General features: G+C 44.6%; 1 protein-coding gene across 1 annotated transcript in view; it reads right to left on the reverse strand.

Annotated features, from left to right (window-relative positions):
- Positions 1 to 13,779, reverse strand: part of LOC110494423 (uncharacterized) — a 95,541-nt gene that overhangs the window by 7,681 nt on the left and 74,081 nt on the right. The window contains exons 6-26 of the mRNA XM_090204197.1: positions 11,919 to 12,041; positions 10,379 to 10,504; positions 8,741 to 8,863; positions 8,517 to 8,639; positions 8,265 to 8,402; positions 6,139 to 6,261; positions 5,650 to 5,772; positions 5,353 to 5,529; positions 4,825 to 4,956; positions 4,544 to 4,672; positions 4,307 to 4,435; positions 3,356 to 3,490; positions 2,476 to 2,610; positions 2,225 to 2,350; positions 1,974 to 2,105; positions 1,463 to 1,591; positions 1,210 to 1,341; positions 923 to 1,051; positions 578 to 706; positions 317 to 445; positions 52 to 180 (exon numbers count right to left, since the gene is read on the reverse strand). Coding sequence (XP_090060323.1) covers positions 52 to 180; positions 317 to 445; positions 578 to 706; positions 923 to 1,051; positions 1,210 to 1,341; positions 1,463 to 1,591; positions 1,974 to 2,105; positions 2,225 to 2,350; positions 2,476 to 2,610; positions 3,356 to 3,490; positions 4,307 to 4,435; positions 4,544 to 4,672; positions 4,825 to 4,956; positions 5,353 to 5,529; positions 5,650 to 5,772; positions 6,139 to 6,261; positions 8,265 to 8,402; positions 8,517 to 8,639; positions 8,741 to 8,863; positions 10,379 to 10,504; positions 11,919 to 12,041 — 2,751 coding nt within the window. The remainder of the gene's footprint in view (positions 1 to 51; positions 181 to 316; positions 446 to 577; positions 707 to 922; positions 1,052 to 1,209; positions 1,342 to 1,462; positions 1,592 to 1,973; positions 2,106 to 2,224; positions 2,351 to 2,475; positions 2,611 to 3,355; positions 3,491 to 4,306; positions 4,436 to 4,543; positions 4,673 to 4,824; positions 4,957 to 5,352; positions 5,530 to 5,649; positions 5,773 to 6,138; positions 6,262 to 8,264; positions 8,403 to 8,516; positions 8,640 to 8,740; positions 8,864 to 10,378; positions 10,505 to 11,918; positions 12,042 to 13,779) is intronic.

A 13,779-nucleotide genomic window follows, 5' to 3' on the forward strand; every position in this document is an offset into this window, starting at 1 on the left:
TATGGTCACTTAGGGTCATGGTGAATCTATGGCTGTTTCAGTACCACTCACCTAGCTCACAGGCTGCGCCCATCCACCCGCTGGCACACATACACTGCCCACTGATTCGGTCACACGTGGCTCCATTCTGGCACAGGCAACGCTGGCAGCAGTCTGTTCCATAGAAGCCTACTGGGCATTCTAGGGGGGGAAATGGTAGACCCATGTTCATTACTTTATAGCCCTACAAATATTTTCTACACAGGACACATGCAATGTATTGTGGATAGTAAGATAGGAGTAGTGATCTGCTCCTATTCTCCCTGTCCACACTCACCCTGTAAGCAGCTTGGCCCTGTCCAGCCTGGTGTACACACACACTGCCCGCTCGCCGGGTGGCAGCTACCATTGTTATGGCAACCGCAGGTTTGGCTGCAGCTCTCCCCGTAGAAACCAGCCTGGCATGCTGCAAGAAAAAGATAAGAAACTGTTTACTTCTAAAGAACAAATCATATCAATGTTAACATTGGTAATACATATCTGATATGACATGTTTTATATTGTAGGCTGTCTGAAGTGTGGGAAGTCCAATACTAACTCAGGTTGCAGGTAGGACCAATCCACCCTGCAGGACACACACACACCCCAGTGACATGGCTGCAGTGACCTCCGTTCACACACACACACTTCTCCTGGCAGTCCAACCCATAGAAGCCCTGGGGACAGGCTAGAACACACACACACACACACACACACACACACACACACACACAGAGCCTTTACTTCTCAGCAAGCAATAAAGCATATCAATCCACAATGTTAATAACTCAATGATTCCTATAGGCTAATTTAAACATAATTACAGATACAGTTCAGTCTATGGATACTATTTATAGTTTGGGTTCTGGATAAGGTTTAGAGAGATTTTGGGAGGTTCTCTTACGTTTCTCACAGAAGGTTCCAGTCCAGCCCACCAGACAGGTGCAGGCTCCGCTCACATGGTCACATGTCCCCTTGTTGTCACATTGACAGTGATGCAGACAGCCTAGCCCAAAATAGCCCGCTGGACACTCTGAGACACAGATTAACACAAGTACAGTAGGGAGTGATAGGTGTGTGCTCTGAGATAGTCTGCTAGTGTTCTGTCTCAGTACTAAGACTAGACTGAAAGGAAACAACCCACAAACACCTGATATCAGATATTTTGGTTGAGGACTCTCACACACATACTGTCATAGCATTGTGTCCCGGTGTAGCCGGCCTCACAGTTACACTGGCCCGTCACCGCATCACAGCTCCCATCACCATCCTTACAGTCACATTTCTCAGCACAGTCCACCCCCCAGTGCCTGGCGTCACAGGCTGCCATGGAGACAAACAAACAGGAGACATTTAATTGAACAGTTTACATTCAGTGAGCGTAAGCTATATTTATTTATTTTGTATTCCTTCGAGACTGTGTTCAATGCCACACCCACTCTACCTTTCCTGCAGTTGTGTCCAGCCCAGCCAGGGGCACAGGTGCAACGGCCCGTGACAGGGTGGCAGCGCCCGCTGTTTTCACACAGGCAGCGCAGCTGGCATCCAACACCAAACCGTCCCGTCGGACATGCTACAGCACACAAACATACTGTATGATAGCACTGTGAGCCAAAGAGTCATGCATACTCTACATACTGTGAACACACATATTGGAATACCGTACGGTAAGTTCCCATGACACTGGTCGAAATGACATGCAAGCATCTGACGGCATTTAACAAGAAAACCGCTGGTTACACAAGAATAACATTTTCCTTCTCTGTGAAAACACGCCTGATGAAAACAGTGTTTATGACCTGTCTGTGCCTCAGACGGAGGGGAATGTGGTGTGGTTGATGTTTTAATGACCCACAACAAGCTCATCAATCTTTTAACGTCTCTTTCTAAAATTAAACCACAACTACCACAATAATCTTTGATCACAGTTCTTCCATTGACTCACTCATACTCACAGTTCTGACAGAGCCTGCCCATGTACCCAGGAGGGCAGGAACACGTCCCGTTGTGTTTGTCACACACTCCTCCATTCTCACAGGCTGGACAGGCCTCACGGCATCCCGCACCCCAGAAGCCCTTCACACACACTATAGCACAAATAAAGAGTATGAGTTAGCGTCATCATCAATATATCACAATGTTTTGACTTAGTTGTCGGGTGACATGATAAAATAAACTCAACTTAATGATCTGATTGCTCTCTTACCATTCTCACAGCGTTTTCCTGATGTTCCTGCAGGACACTGGCACTGGCCACTCACTCTGTCACATGGAGCCCCTGAGCAGTCACAGGCCTGAGTGCAACTTAGCCCAAACCTCCCCTCTAGACAGTCTAAAGGAGAGGACGGAGAGACAATGCTAGTCTTACTAAGAGAGGCTGCATACGATATTCCTACATAGTGACCCCATGACGTCAGAGAATTATGCCCCTCCCATATGACCAACAGGACAACCTACCTTGATCACAGTTGTCTCCACGGCGACCAGCCGGGCACAGGCGTTGGCACTGCCCGGTCACATGATCACAAGACACTCTGAGCGGGCACTCACATTTGTTCTCACAGCCTGGGCCAAACGTGCCTGGGTCACACTCTGAGGAAGGGGTGGAGGAGAGGAAAGTTAGAGACACAAATCCCTACAAAAGGGCTGCATCCACAGCTACAGAACAGTGTGTGATGTAAAGGGTTGCATCCACAGCTACAGAACAGTGTGTGATGTAAAGGGCTGCATCCACAGCTACAGAACAGTGTGTGATGTAAAGGGTTGCATCCACAGCTACAGAACAGTGTGTGATGTAAAGGGTTGCATCCACAGCTACAGAACAGTGTGTGATGTAAAGGGCTGCATCCACAGCTACAGAACAGTGTGTGATGTAAAGGGCTGCATCCACAGCTACAGAACAGTGTGTGATGTAAAGGGTTGCATCCACAGCTACAGAACAGTGTGTGATGTAAAGGGTTGCATCCACAGCTACAGAACAGTGTGTGATGTAAAGGGCTGCATCCACAGCTACAGAACAGTGTGTGATGTAAAGGGCTGCATCCACAGCTACAGAACAGTGTGTGATGTAAAGGGCTGCATCCACAGCTACAGAACAGTGTGTGATGTAAAGGGCTGCATCCACAGCTACAGAACAGTGTGTGATGTAAAGGGCTGCATCCACAGCTACAGAACAGTGTGTGATGTAAAGGGTTGCATCCACAGCTACAGAACAGTGTGTGATGTAAAGGGTTGCATCCACAGCTACAGAACAGTGTGTGATGTAAAGGGCTGCATCCACAGCTACAGAACAGTGTGTGATGTAGGAAGATGATCATAACTTTTTCCTGCCACTAACCTTCCCTGCACGCGTTGCCTTGCCAACCGGGCTTGCAGACGCAGGTGCCGTGGCGACGGTGACACTCCAGAGTGTTCTGCTGGACACACTTACACTCCTCTGAACAGCCCGGTCCAAAGGCCCACTTGGGACACACTGGATAGGGAAGGAGATAACATAAAAAATATTGAATAAGACCTGAATGTTATCGATATACACTGAGTATACAAAACATGCTCTTTCCATGACATTTACTGACCAGGATAATCCAGGTCAAAGCTATGATCCCTTATTGATGTCACCTGTTAAATCCACTTCAATCAATCAATCAAATGTATTTATCAGCTGATGTCACAAAGTGCTGTACAGAAACCCAGCCTAAAACCCCAAACAGCAAGCAATGCAGGTGTAGAAGCACAGTGGCTAGGAAAAACTCCCTAGAAAGGCCGGAACCTAGGAAGAAACCTAGAGAGGAACTATGACTGGTGGCCAGTCCTCTTCTTGCTGTGCCAGGTGAATATTATAACAGAACACGGCCAAGATATTCAAATGTTCATAGATGACCAGCAGGATGTAGATGAAGGGGTGGAGACAGGTTAAAGAAGGATTTTTAAGCCTTGAGACAATTGAGACATGGATTGTGTATGTGTGCCATTCAGAGGGTGAATGGGCAAGACAAAAGATTGTGCCTCTGAACGAGGTGTGGAAGTAGGTGCCAGGCGCATCGGTTTGTGTCAAGAACTTCAACACTGCCGGGTTTTTCACGCTCAACACTTGCATTGGTGTCAACATGGGCCAGCATCCCTGTGGAACGCTTTCGACACTTTGCAGAGTTCATGCTCAGATGAATTGATGCTGTTCAGAGGGCAAAAGGAGGCGTGCAACTCAATATTTGGAAGGTGTTGTTAATGTTTTGTACACTCGGTGTAGGTAGAGATTAGAGGTGAGGGGTCAGCAGTGTGAGTGACTCACGTAGATGGCAGAACCTCCCGTAGAGTCCAGGGTCACACAGACAGGCTCCGTAGGTGCGGTGGCAGCACCCGTTATTGGCACAGTTACACTTCTTATTGCACTGTTTCCCATAGAAGCCCTTAGGACAGCCTACAGACAACAATATATTGTTATCAGGCAACTGAACGTTTCAATAGTGTGTGAATAACTGAGAATGTTTTTTGTATGTACAGTATCTGTTAACCAGTAGTGACTCACCATCCTGGCACATGTCTCCACTGACCCCAGGGGGGCAGCGACAGTTCCCATTGACAGGGTCACAGGTGGCTCCGTTCTTACACTTACAGGGGAATGAGCAGTTCCTGCCGAAGGATCCCTCGGAACAAGCTGTTTCGAGTAGAATAAAACGTTATATATTTATCCATTATACAGAGAGAGACGTGTTATTCCACAGAGAAACACAGACATAAGATTGATCAGATTACTGATGTACTGTGTTGAGAGTGCAGTGTCCATGTACACTGTGTGTATATACTGACTCTGGTTGCAGATGAGGCCTGTCCATCCATCGGGACAGTGACATCCATCTCTCCCTGGGCCACACAGCCCTCCGTTAGAGCAGTCCTCACAGGTCAGGCTGCAGTCAAGGCCAAACGTGTTGTTCAGACACACTGCACACAGGACAGAAGAGATTACCGACTATAACGTTCTAAAAACATTCTGCTTGTGGTTAGGGATTTGCAAATCTTCAACTACATTCTTCCTAGCTGATTCCTATACTGATTACTGTTTTCACATTAATAAATCAAGGAACAACACAAAACACATCCTATGACTCTCTACCATAGCCCCCTGCCACAGTCTATAAGCTTCCCCATTTCTACAGAGGTATACAAAAAACAGCCTCAGAATATGAGGCTAACCAATTTGCCACCTGCTGTGGGGTATTTAATTGCCCAGTAACTAGTAAGCAAATAAGGAGGTCTGGCAGTCTACCTCCTGTTGCTCAGACACAGAGGCAATAAGATACAGGCCCAACGTGTCTGTGTTCGGGTTCAGTGGCTCACCAAATTTCTCTGCCAGCGTGCTCTCAGCCAGCAGCTCTCTAGCATCATCATCCTCATAGTCATCATAGCGCTCTAGGGGCTGGTTGTAGTCCTGCAGCAGGGCGAGCTGGGGCTGAGCCAGGGTCCCCACAATATCCTGGCCCCGACTAGACAGGGCCTCAACTGTGTTCCCCAGTACTGCAGAGTAAGAGACAGAGAGAGAGAGAGAGAGAGTAACAGGTTACCAGGATGTCCACATGGAGTGTGATGGTGCTGTGGCCCTAGGCAACAACATTTCATTTGATTGGTGTAACTCACGTTCACAGGAGCGTCGGTCCTCCCTCAGACGGAAGCCCTGGCGGCAGAAACACTGGAAGGAACCGGCGGTGTTCTGGCATGTGTGATCACAGCCACCGTTGGCCGCCAGACACTCATCCACATCTACACAATACACACACACAAAGTCCAGAGTCCAGTCACTTTACAAAAACACTGCTCCTCAGTCATGTTAATTGATATAAATGGCAAATTTAGGGTTGAATAAATGTTGTTATGTAATAAACAATGAACAGAAAACCAAAGAATACACTTCCTTTTCAACAAACAAGAATTTCAATGTAACCTGTAACCTGTTGTATTCGGCGCACGTGACAAATAAACTTTGATTTGATTTGAAACATGACTAAAATGTTACAGCATCATGCACATATTGTAAGTTCAACTGGAAGCATTCCAGGTTCAACAGTTATATTGTATAATGAGTGCCCCACTAGATCACTATTCTAAGGTTATAGAGGGTGAACATACCATCACAGCTACATCCATCTGAGTTGAGGCGGTAGCCCGCTGTGCAGTAACACTCATAGCCCCCAGGGTAGTTGGTACAGTCCTGCTCGCAGCATGAACTTCCCTCTCCACACTCGTCCAGGTCTGCCAAACAAAACACACACAATGAAAAGCATTACTCGGATGATCATGATGTTGTGATATGTTACAAACCAGGCACATGTTAAACTGACCTGAGTTAAAGGGTAAAGATTCATCTCTAGACTGACCAACACCAATCTGAGCTGAATGGTCTCTAGATTGAATGGTAAAGGTTAGTCTCTAGACCGAATGGTAAAGGTTAGTCTCTAGACCGAAAGGTAAAGGTTAGTCTCTAGACTGATCTGTAAAGGTTAGTCTCTAGACTGAATGGTAAAGGTTAGTCTCTAGACCGAATGGTAAAGGTTAGTCTCTAGACCGAATGGTAAAGGTTAGTCTCTAGACTGAATGATAAAGGTTAGTCTCTAGATTGAATGGTAAAGGTTAGTCTCTAGACTGATTTTAGCTGAGCTGAATGGTAAAGGTTAATCTCTGAATGATAAAGGTTAGTCTCTAGATTGAATGGTAAAGGTTAGTCTCTAGACTGATTTTAGCTGAGCTGAATGGTAAAGGTTAATCTCTGAATGGTAAAGGTTAGTCTCTAGATTGAATGGTAAAGGTTAGTCTCTAGACCGAATGGTAAAGGTTAGTCTCTAGACTGAATGATAAAGGTTAGTCTCTAGACTGATTTTAGCTGAGCTGAATGGTGAAGGTTAATCTCTGAATGGTAAAGGTTAGTCTCTAGACTGATTTTAGCTGAGCTGAATGGTAAAGGTTAATCTCTGAATGGTAAAGGTTAGTCTCTAGACCGAATGGTAAAGGTTAGTCTCTAGACTGAATGATAAAGGTTAGTCTCTAGACTGAATGATAAAGGTTAGTCTCTAGACTGATCTTAGCTGAGCTGAATGTGGAAGGTTAATCTCTGAATGGTAAAGGTTAGTCTCTAGACTGATCTTAGCTGAGCTGAATGGTAAAGGTTCATCTCTGAATGGTAAAGGTTAGTCTCTGAATGGTAAAGGTCAGTCTCTAGACTGATCTTAGCTGAGCTGAATGGTAAAGGTTCATCTCTGAATGGTAAAGGTTAGTCTCTAGATTGAATGGTGAAGGTCAGTCTCTAGACCGAATGGTAAAGTTTAGTCTCTAGACTGAACTGTAAAGGTTAGCCTCTAGACTGACTGATAAAGGTTAGTCTCTAGACTGAATGATAAAGGTTAGTCTCTAGACTGAATGGTAAAGGACTGATCTGAGCGGTAAAGGTTCAGCTCTGAATGATAAAGGTTAGTCTCTAGACTGATCTTAGCTGAGCTGAATGGTAAAGGTTCATCTCTGAATGGTAAAGGTTAGTCTCTAGATTGAATGGTAAAAGTTAGTCTCTAGACTGAATGATAAAGGTTAGTCTCTAGACTGACTGATAAAGGTTAGTCTCTAGACTGAATGATAAAGGTTAGTTTCTAGACTGAATGGTAAAGGACTGATCTGAGCGGTAAAGGTTCAGCTCTGAATGATAAAGGTTAGTCTCTAGACTGATCTTAGCTGAGCTGAATGGTGAAGGTGTCACACCCTGACCATAGTTTGCTTTGTATGTTTCTATGTTTTGTTTGGTCAGGGTGTGATCTGAGTGGGCATTCTATGTTGTGTGTCTAGTTTGTCTGTTTCTGTGTTTGGCCTGATATGGTTCTCAATCAGAGGCAGGTGTTTGTCATTGTCTCTGATTGGGAACCATATTTAGGTAGCCTGTTTGGTGTTGGGTTTTGTGGGTGATTGTTCCTGTCTCTGTGTTTGCACCAGATAGGGCTGTTTTGGTTTTTTAACATTTCTTGTTTTGTTAGTCTATTCATGTACAGTTTCTTTATTAAAGAACCATGAATAATCACCACGCTGCGTTTTGGTCCGCCTCTCCTTCAACTCAAGAAAGCCATTACAGAAGGTTAATCTCTGAATGATAAAGGTTAGTCTCTAGACTGATCTTAGCTGAGCTGAATGGTGAAGGTTAGTCTCTAGACTGATCTTAGCTGAGCTGAATGGTGAAGGTTAATCTCTGAATGGTGAAGTTTAGTCTCTAGACTGACCGACACAGGTCTTGAGGTCATCCTCCAGTCGGTAACCCTGGTTACAGCTGCAGACAGGGCCACCAGTGGAGTGCTGGCAGTGATGGGAGCAGCCTCCGTTGTTGCTCTCACAGCTGTTGACGATCTCCATCTCAATCCCTGTCACAGAAACATGAGATGACTCTCCCATTACTTCTGATTGAAACATTTGTACATTTCAGATCATTTCAAACAGGCAAAAGAGATGATGATGATTATAGGAGCCAAACTCACGGTAGCACTGGCGTCCGTCTGCTCCCAGCTCGTAGGCAGTGTCACACACACAGGCGAAGGAGCCCGGGATGTTGTGGCAGCCATGAGCACATCCCGTCTGTTCAGACTCACACTCATCAATATCTGCGACAGATAAACAGAGTATATACGGATCTATTCTAGAACTTAAATACAGAGACATGATTGACCCTGTATGAACAGTAGTGCAGTAGTCAACATCTTACCCTCACAGGTCTTCCTGTCCTCTGCCAGCTTGTACCCATTTCTACAGTCACAGTTGGTCTTGTCACCATCAACAAGACAGTCTTGCTGGCAGCCGCCATTCTTATCATCACATGGATTCCCCACTTTAACATAGGAGACGCACAATGTTTCATGTTGACAGCACTTTATCTTGAAAAATATTTTACATTTCTAACAAATATAATTGAAAGGCGGTGCACAATTGGCCCAGTGTCGTCCGGGCTGGGCCGAAGTAGGCTGTCATTGTAAATAAGAATTTGTTACATAAAGGTTCAATTTAAAAAATCAGTGGGAAGGGGGAGGACATTTATCTAAAATGCAGTTTACTTTGAATACACACTGACACAACTACTCAAGACAAAGGTCCCAACTCTACACTGGGCTGAGTATTTTTCTGTATATTTAAGTGTGTTTAACTTGTATCTGCCTGTCCTGTACACTACAGCAGCTGGAGTGAGAAGCTTCAGCACTGCAGAAATTAGAGGAAGCTGGTCCTGGCCAACCATTACAACGTAAAAGCATCTAAAAGACAGTAATTATTCTAAAATTATAATCTTCCTTCCCTCAGAGAAAACTAGTCCACCTCAGCGCTGAGAGAGAGAGAGAGAGGGAGAGGGGGAGAGAGGGAGAGAGAGAGAGGGAGAGAGGGAGGGAGGGAGAGAGAGAGAGAGAGAGAGGGGGAGAGAGAGAGAGAGAGAGAGAGAAGGGGAGAGAGAGAGAGAGAGAGAGGGGGAGAGAGAGAGAGAGAGAGATGGAGAGAGAGCGAGAGAGCGAGAGAGAGAGAGAGAGAGAGGGCCTTGGGCTGTCAGAGCATTATGATAAACAACATAATGTTGAGAAAACAGGAAAGATGAGTGAACACTTCAAATCAGGGTCGTATTCACACTAATTTAACGTCTCATCAAGTCCAACTTACCCTTCCTCCGACATTTTGTTGGACATGAACTATTGGCAGCTATGAATCTATAGTGTTATGACAAACCCTTCAAAAGGACACCTGAGATTCACAAATACCCTTCCCTCAACTCTCTAGATGCTGTCGTGTTTGTATCATGCCTACACTCTCCCCTCTCCATTTATCCATTACTTAGACATGTTGCAATTGTATAGTTACAGCTTAAAGCTCCTGCAAGCATGGTTATCCACAGGTAGTTTCATGTCTGTATCAGGATGCTTTCTCGCTTAGCTGCCTATCACTCAACATGCACAGAAAGCTGCTCTGCTAGTGGTTAATTCAGCCAAAGACAGTATGCATTCACGATCAGTAATGTAGCCTATGTTTGTGTTGAAAAAGAGAACCATATGTTTACAATAAAATGTGACATCACACTCTGTCAACTTGCCCGCTATGCAGTCTTTCTACTAAACATACTTCATCTGCAGTTTCCCATGTCAGACCTGAGATCCAACGATACACTGGGAGAGTGAAAGGAAACGCCATTAAATGTGACGTGGGAGCTGATTTCTAATTTGTATTTAATTGGTTGAAATGTTATTTTCACATGGAGGGAATTTCAGTAATTGGCAAGTGCTCGGATAGATTATTCATCTGTGTGTTAGTATGTGAGTGCTGTTGGGTGCATAGTAGTGTAGAAAGACCAGAGGATGGGTACACTCACATTTGCAGTGCTTTCCATCGTCAGCAAGCACGTAGTTGGCTCTACAGCGGCAGCGGAAGGCAGTAGGGGACTGCTGTACACAGAAATGCTCACATCCTCCATTACTGATGCCACATGATTGGACAGCTGGACACAGACAGACAGATACAATACATTTTTGTTATATTGTTTGGAGGAGAACCATTCCATTTTCACAGTAACCCTTCTACCTTTTACTCTGCATCCTTTTCTCTTTCTGAAAGTGCTACCAACACAAACACTGTGCTAAACACCTCAGTGGTTTGTTCTACTTTGACCCAGTAAAGAGCCATCAACAGGCCTGAAGGGCCAATAATCACACAGACAGCGGAAGGAAGGTCCTCAGTGGTGAAGGAAACTCTGAGATGATGAGTTGAAGCCAGAGCCAGTTCACTGACTGATCTCTGCTTTCTACATCTCTTTGTCTCTCCCATGCACCCATAGCATGTCTCTGCTTGACCTGGTTCTCTGGGAGAACATTAAGTAGAGGTTTAAACAGCAGGTGTTGTTTAATGGTGTTTTGATAAAGTGAGGGACAGACCAGAGCCTATCCACCATCTGAAACTCTTAGATCCCTCCATCAACTACACTGGCTGGACACATTATGCATCCATCTGCTTGATTAGGTGGACCTCTCCTGGAAAGCCATGAACTGGATATAAAAAAATGACTGATATGTTGAATTGATATGGGAAGACATCTGGGGTTCCTTTCCTCTCCTGCGTATGTGGCTATTGGTATGCATCTCTCACTCTCTCTCTCTCTCTCGCAAGAGAGGGATGCACAGTATCCATCCCATCCAGTGGTAGAGCACAGCTCCCAGACCTCTGTCAGGAGAAAGATATGCAGACTCACAGATAAGCATCACCCCTGAGACAGTCCACATGTGCATTGTGATTATTAGTGCAATCAGTCATCATCCGCTGTGCTCCACACTGCAGCCATCACATAACTCAGTGACACTAGGGTTTCTCTATCTATCCTGTTTCATTCCTATACTCATATCATATCCATTCTGCCAAAGCCAAGAAAAGCAGCATACATTTCCATTCTCAATGTCAGAGAAGGCACCCTGTGTACATTCCTTGCTGTGTGCATTGAGATTGAGTTTATACTCATGTGCTAACAGCTGTTTTTAAAAGCCTTGGGGCTGTACACTGAGTCGTGCATCTCGGCGATGATAGAGACAAGTTACAGGTACAATGTAAACACACAGGCGGGAAAGCTGGAGTGTAAGTGGATCTCACACAGAGTTAGGCCAGCGGCCTCTATGAGATTGCCTAAGACTTTAAATACCACACTGACAGAATGAAATGTAGAGAAGTATTGGCTTTTCAACTAAACTGAGACCTTTCTATACTGTAGTTCCTCAGGGCTATACGAACTCCTACCTGGCTCTGGGTTTTCCATAAGCTTCCACTGACTAGAATGACACAATATGTTTGTGGTTTGTATATCATGATAATGTTGTATAACATAAGGTTATCAGGTTAATTGTCCACTGGGTGCTGTTGTTACTCACCGATGCAGGTGCGTCCATCCACATGGAGTCGAGAGCCTGGGTTGCATTCACAGTGATAGGAGCCCCTGGTGTTCACGCATCTGTGCTGGCAGCCCCCGTTATAGACCTGGCACTCATCAATATCTGCAGGGCCACGCACCACACACACACACAGAGCGAGGAAGGGAATTTATAGCAATTGTCCTAAAGGTTGTCTCATTATCAGAAAGGTACCGCTGAAGAATCAGCTCCAGAAAGCTTCCATGTGCTGAGACAGGAATTTAGACTCAGCTTTAGGAGAAAGATACGCTCCTACATTTTTCATTTGGCATTTTATAGACTCTCTTATCCAGAGCGACTTACAAGAGCATTTAGGGTTAAGTGTAGGGCCGGTACGATACCAGTATCTCGATGGCAAGGAAATGTAACACAAAACGGATTTAACTTCTTCAGGAAAACAGCCTGTGTTCGTGTTGTATTTTTGTCATGGAAACATTTTTGCAATACTGGTATCGTCCCAGCCCTAGTTAAGTGCCTTGCTCAAGGGCACATCGACAGATTCTTTCCCCTAGTCAGCTCAGGGATTCAAACCAGGAACTTTTCGGTTACTGGCCCAATGCACTTACCCGCAAGGTTACCTGCCACCCTCCAAGAGGAAGGAGTAAGATGGATGAGGGTACAAGTACTCCGCCAGTGCACCCGTGCCCAAACAAACAAATCCTCCATGTGGTAACAACTACTGAACAGTTAAATCCAAATTAAAATTCCTGTACTCTCTCTATCAGTCTCAGGGACATGTCACAGGAGCATTTGGGAACCCAAATCGAAGTACACAAAACATAGACATTCCACCAAACCAAACGCTGACATTATAAACAAATTAAGACAGATGTTCTTTATCAGGGGGACTTAACAGGGGAATAAAATACTACTCGTCCTTTCTGCAATGTCATTTCAAAATGTTAAAAACTCATTTCCAGTTTATAGCTCATGCAAGGGGTTAACAAATAATCATAGGCCTGCCATAACTGACCCCCAGTGAGGTCAGAGGTGAACCGTTCTGTTTTGACTGGTAACATTCAGTATGTCGGAAGTTTCATACAGTCCTTATATTAGGCTTGTGAATCACTATGATGTGAACAGTTTCCGGCTAATCTGACTGTCTGTACAATAAGTAACACACCATTAAATGACTGATGGTTGGGGCCAGTTTAAATAACTAAGGCAGAGTGAGTTATGTGCCGCTCAGAGGAGTTCAGTAAGTCCACTCACAGAGAATTTATCTTCAAGAAGAAACTATTTGTAGAATTCAGCTTAACCTCTGTGAAAAAATGTGTTTTTTAAACAAGAGGAAAGATAGGGAAGACTTAGTAGACAAGTTTCTACAATATCATCCTCTTCCCATTGTTTAGTTCTTATTATACAATGGGTCTAATCCTGCATGCTGATTGGTTAAAACTGCACTGGGGTTGCTGGATCGAATCCCCGAGCTGACAAGGTAAAAATCTGTCATTCTGCCCCTGAACAAGGCAGTTAACCCACTGTTCCCCGGTAGGACGTTATTGTAAAATAAGAATTTGTTCTTAACTGACTTGCCTAGTTAAATAAAGGTTAAAAAATATAAATATAATAATAATAATTCCAGCCTGTGTCTATTCCACAAGTTACCACTGGCTAAAGTTATGACGTTGAAATGCCTATCTACTCTGTTCCATCTGACAGCGCAATCCACTGTCTCATCAGCCCAGCCAGACAATTTATAAACTTTATCTCCACTATAAAAAGCATCTAGACATTATCTTCCATTTCTTTTAGACTAGCAATTGGTTTTAAATAGCGAAGATTTGTATAAACCTTGCAGTCTGTCTCTCTGACATTTGCA

The sequence above is a fragment of the Oncorhynchus mykiss genome, chromosome 17 (assembly GCF_057628025.1).
Source record: "Oncorhynchus mykiss isolate SJ-2025 chromosome 17, ASM5762802v1, whole genome shotgun sequence".
Taxonomy (NCBI): domain Eukaryota; kingdom Metazoa; phylum Chordata; class Actinopteri; order Salmoniformes; family Salmonidae; genus Oncorhynchus; species Oncorhynchus mykiss.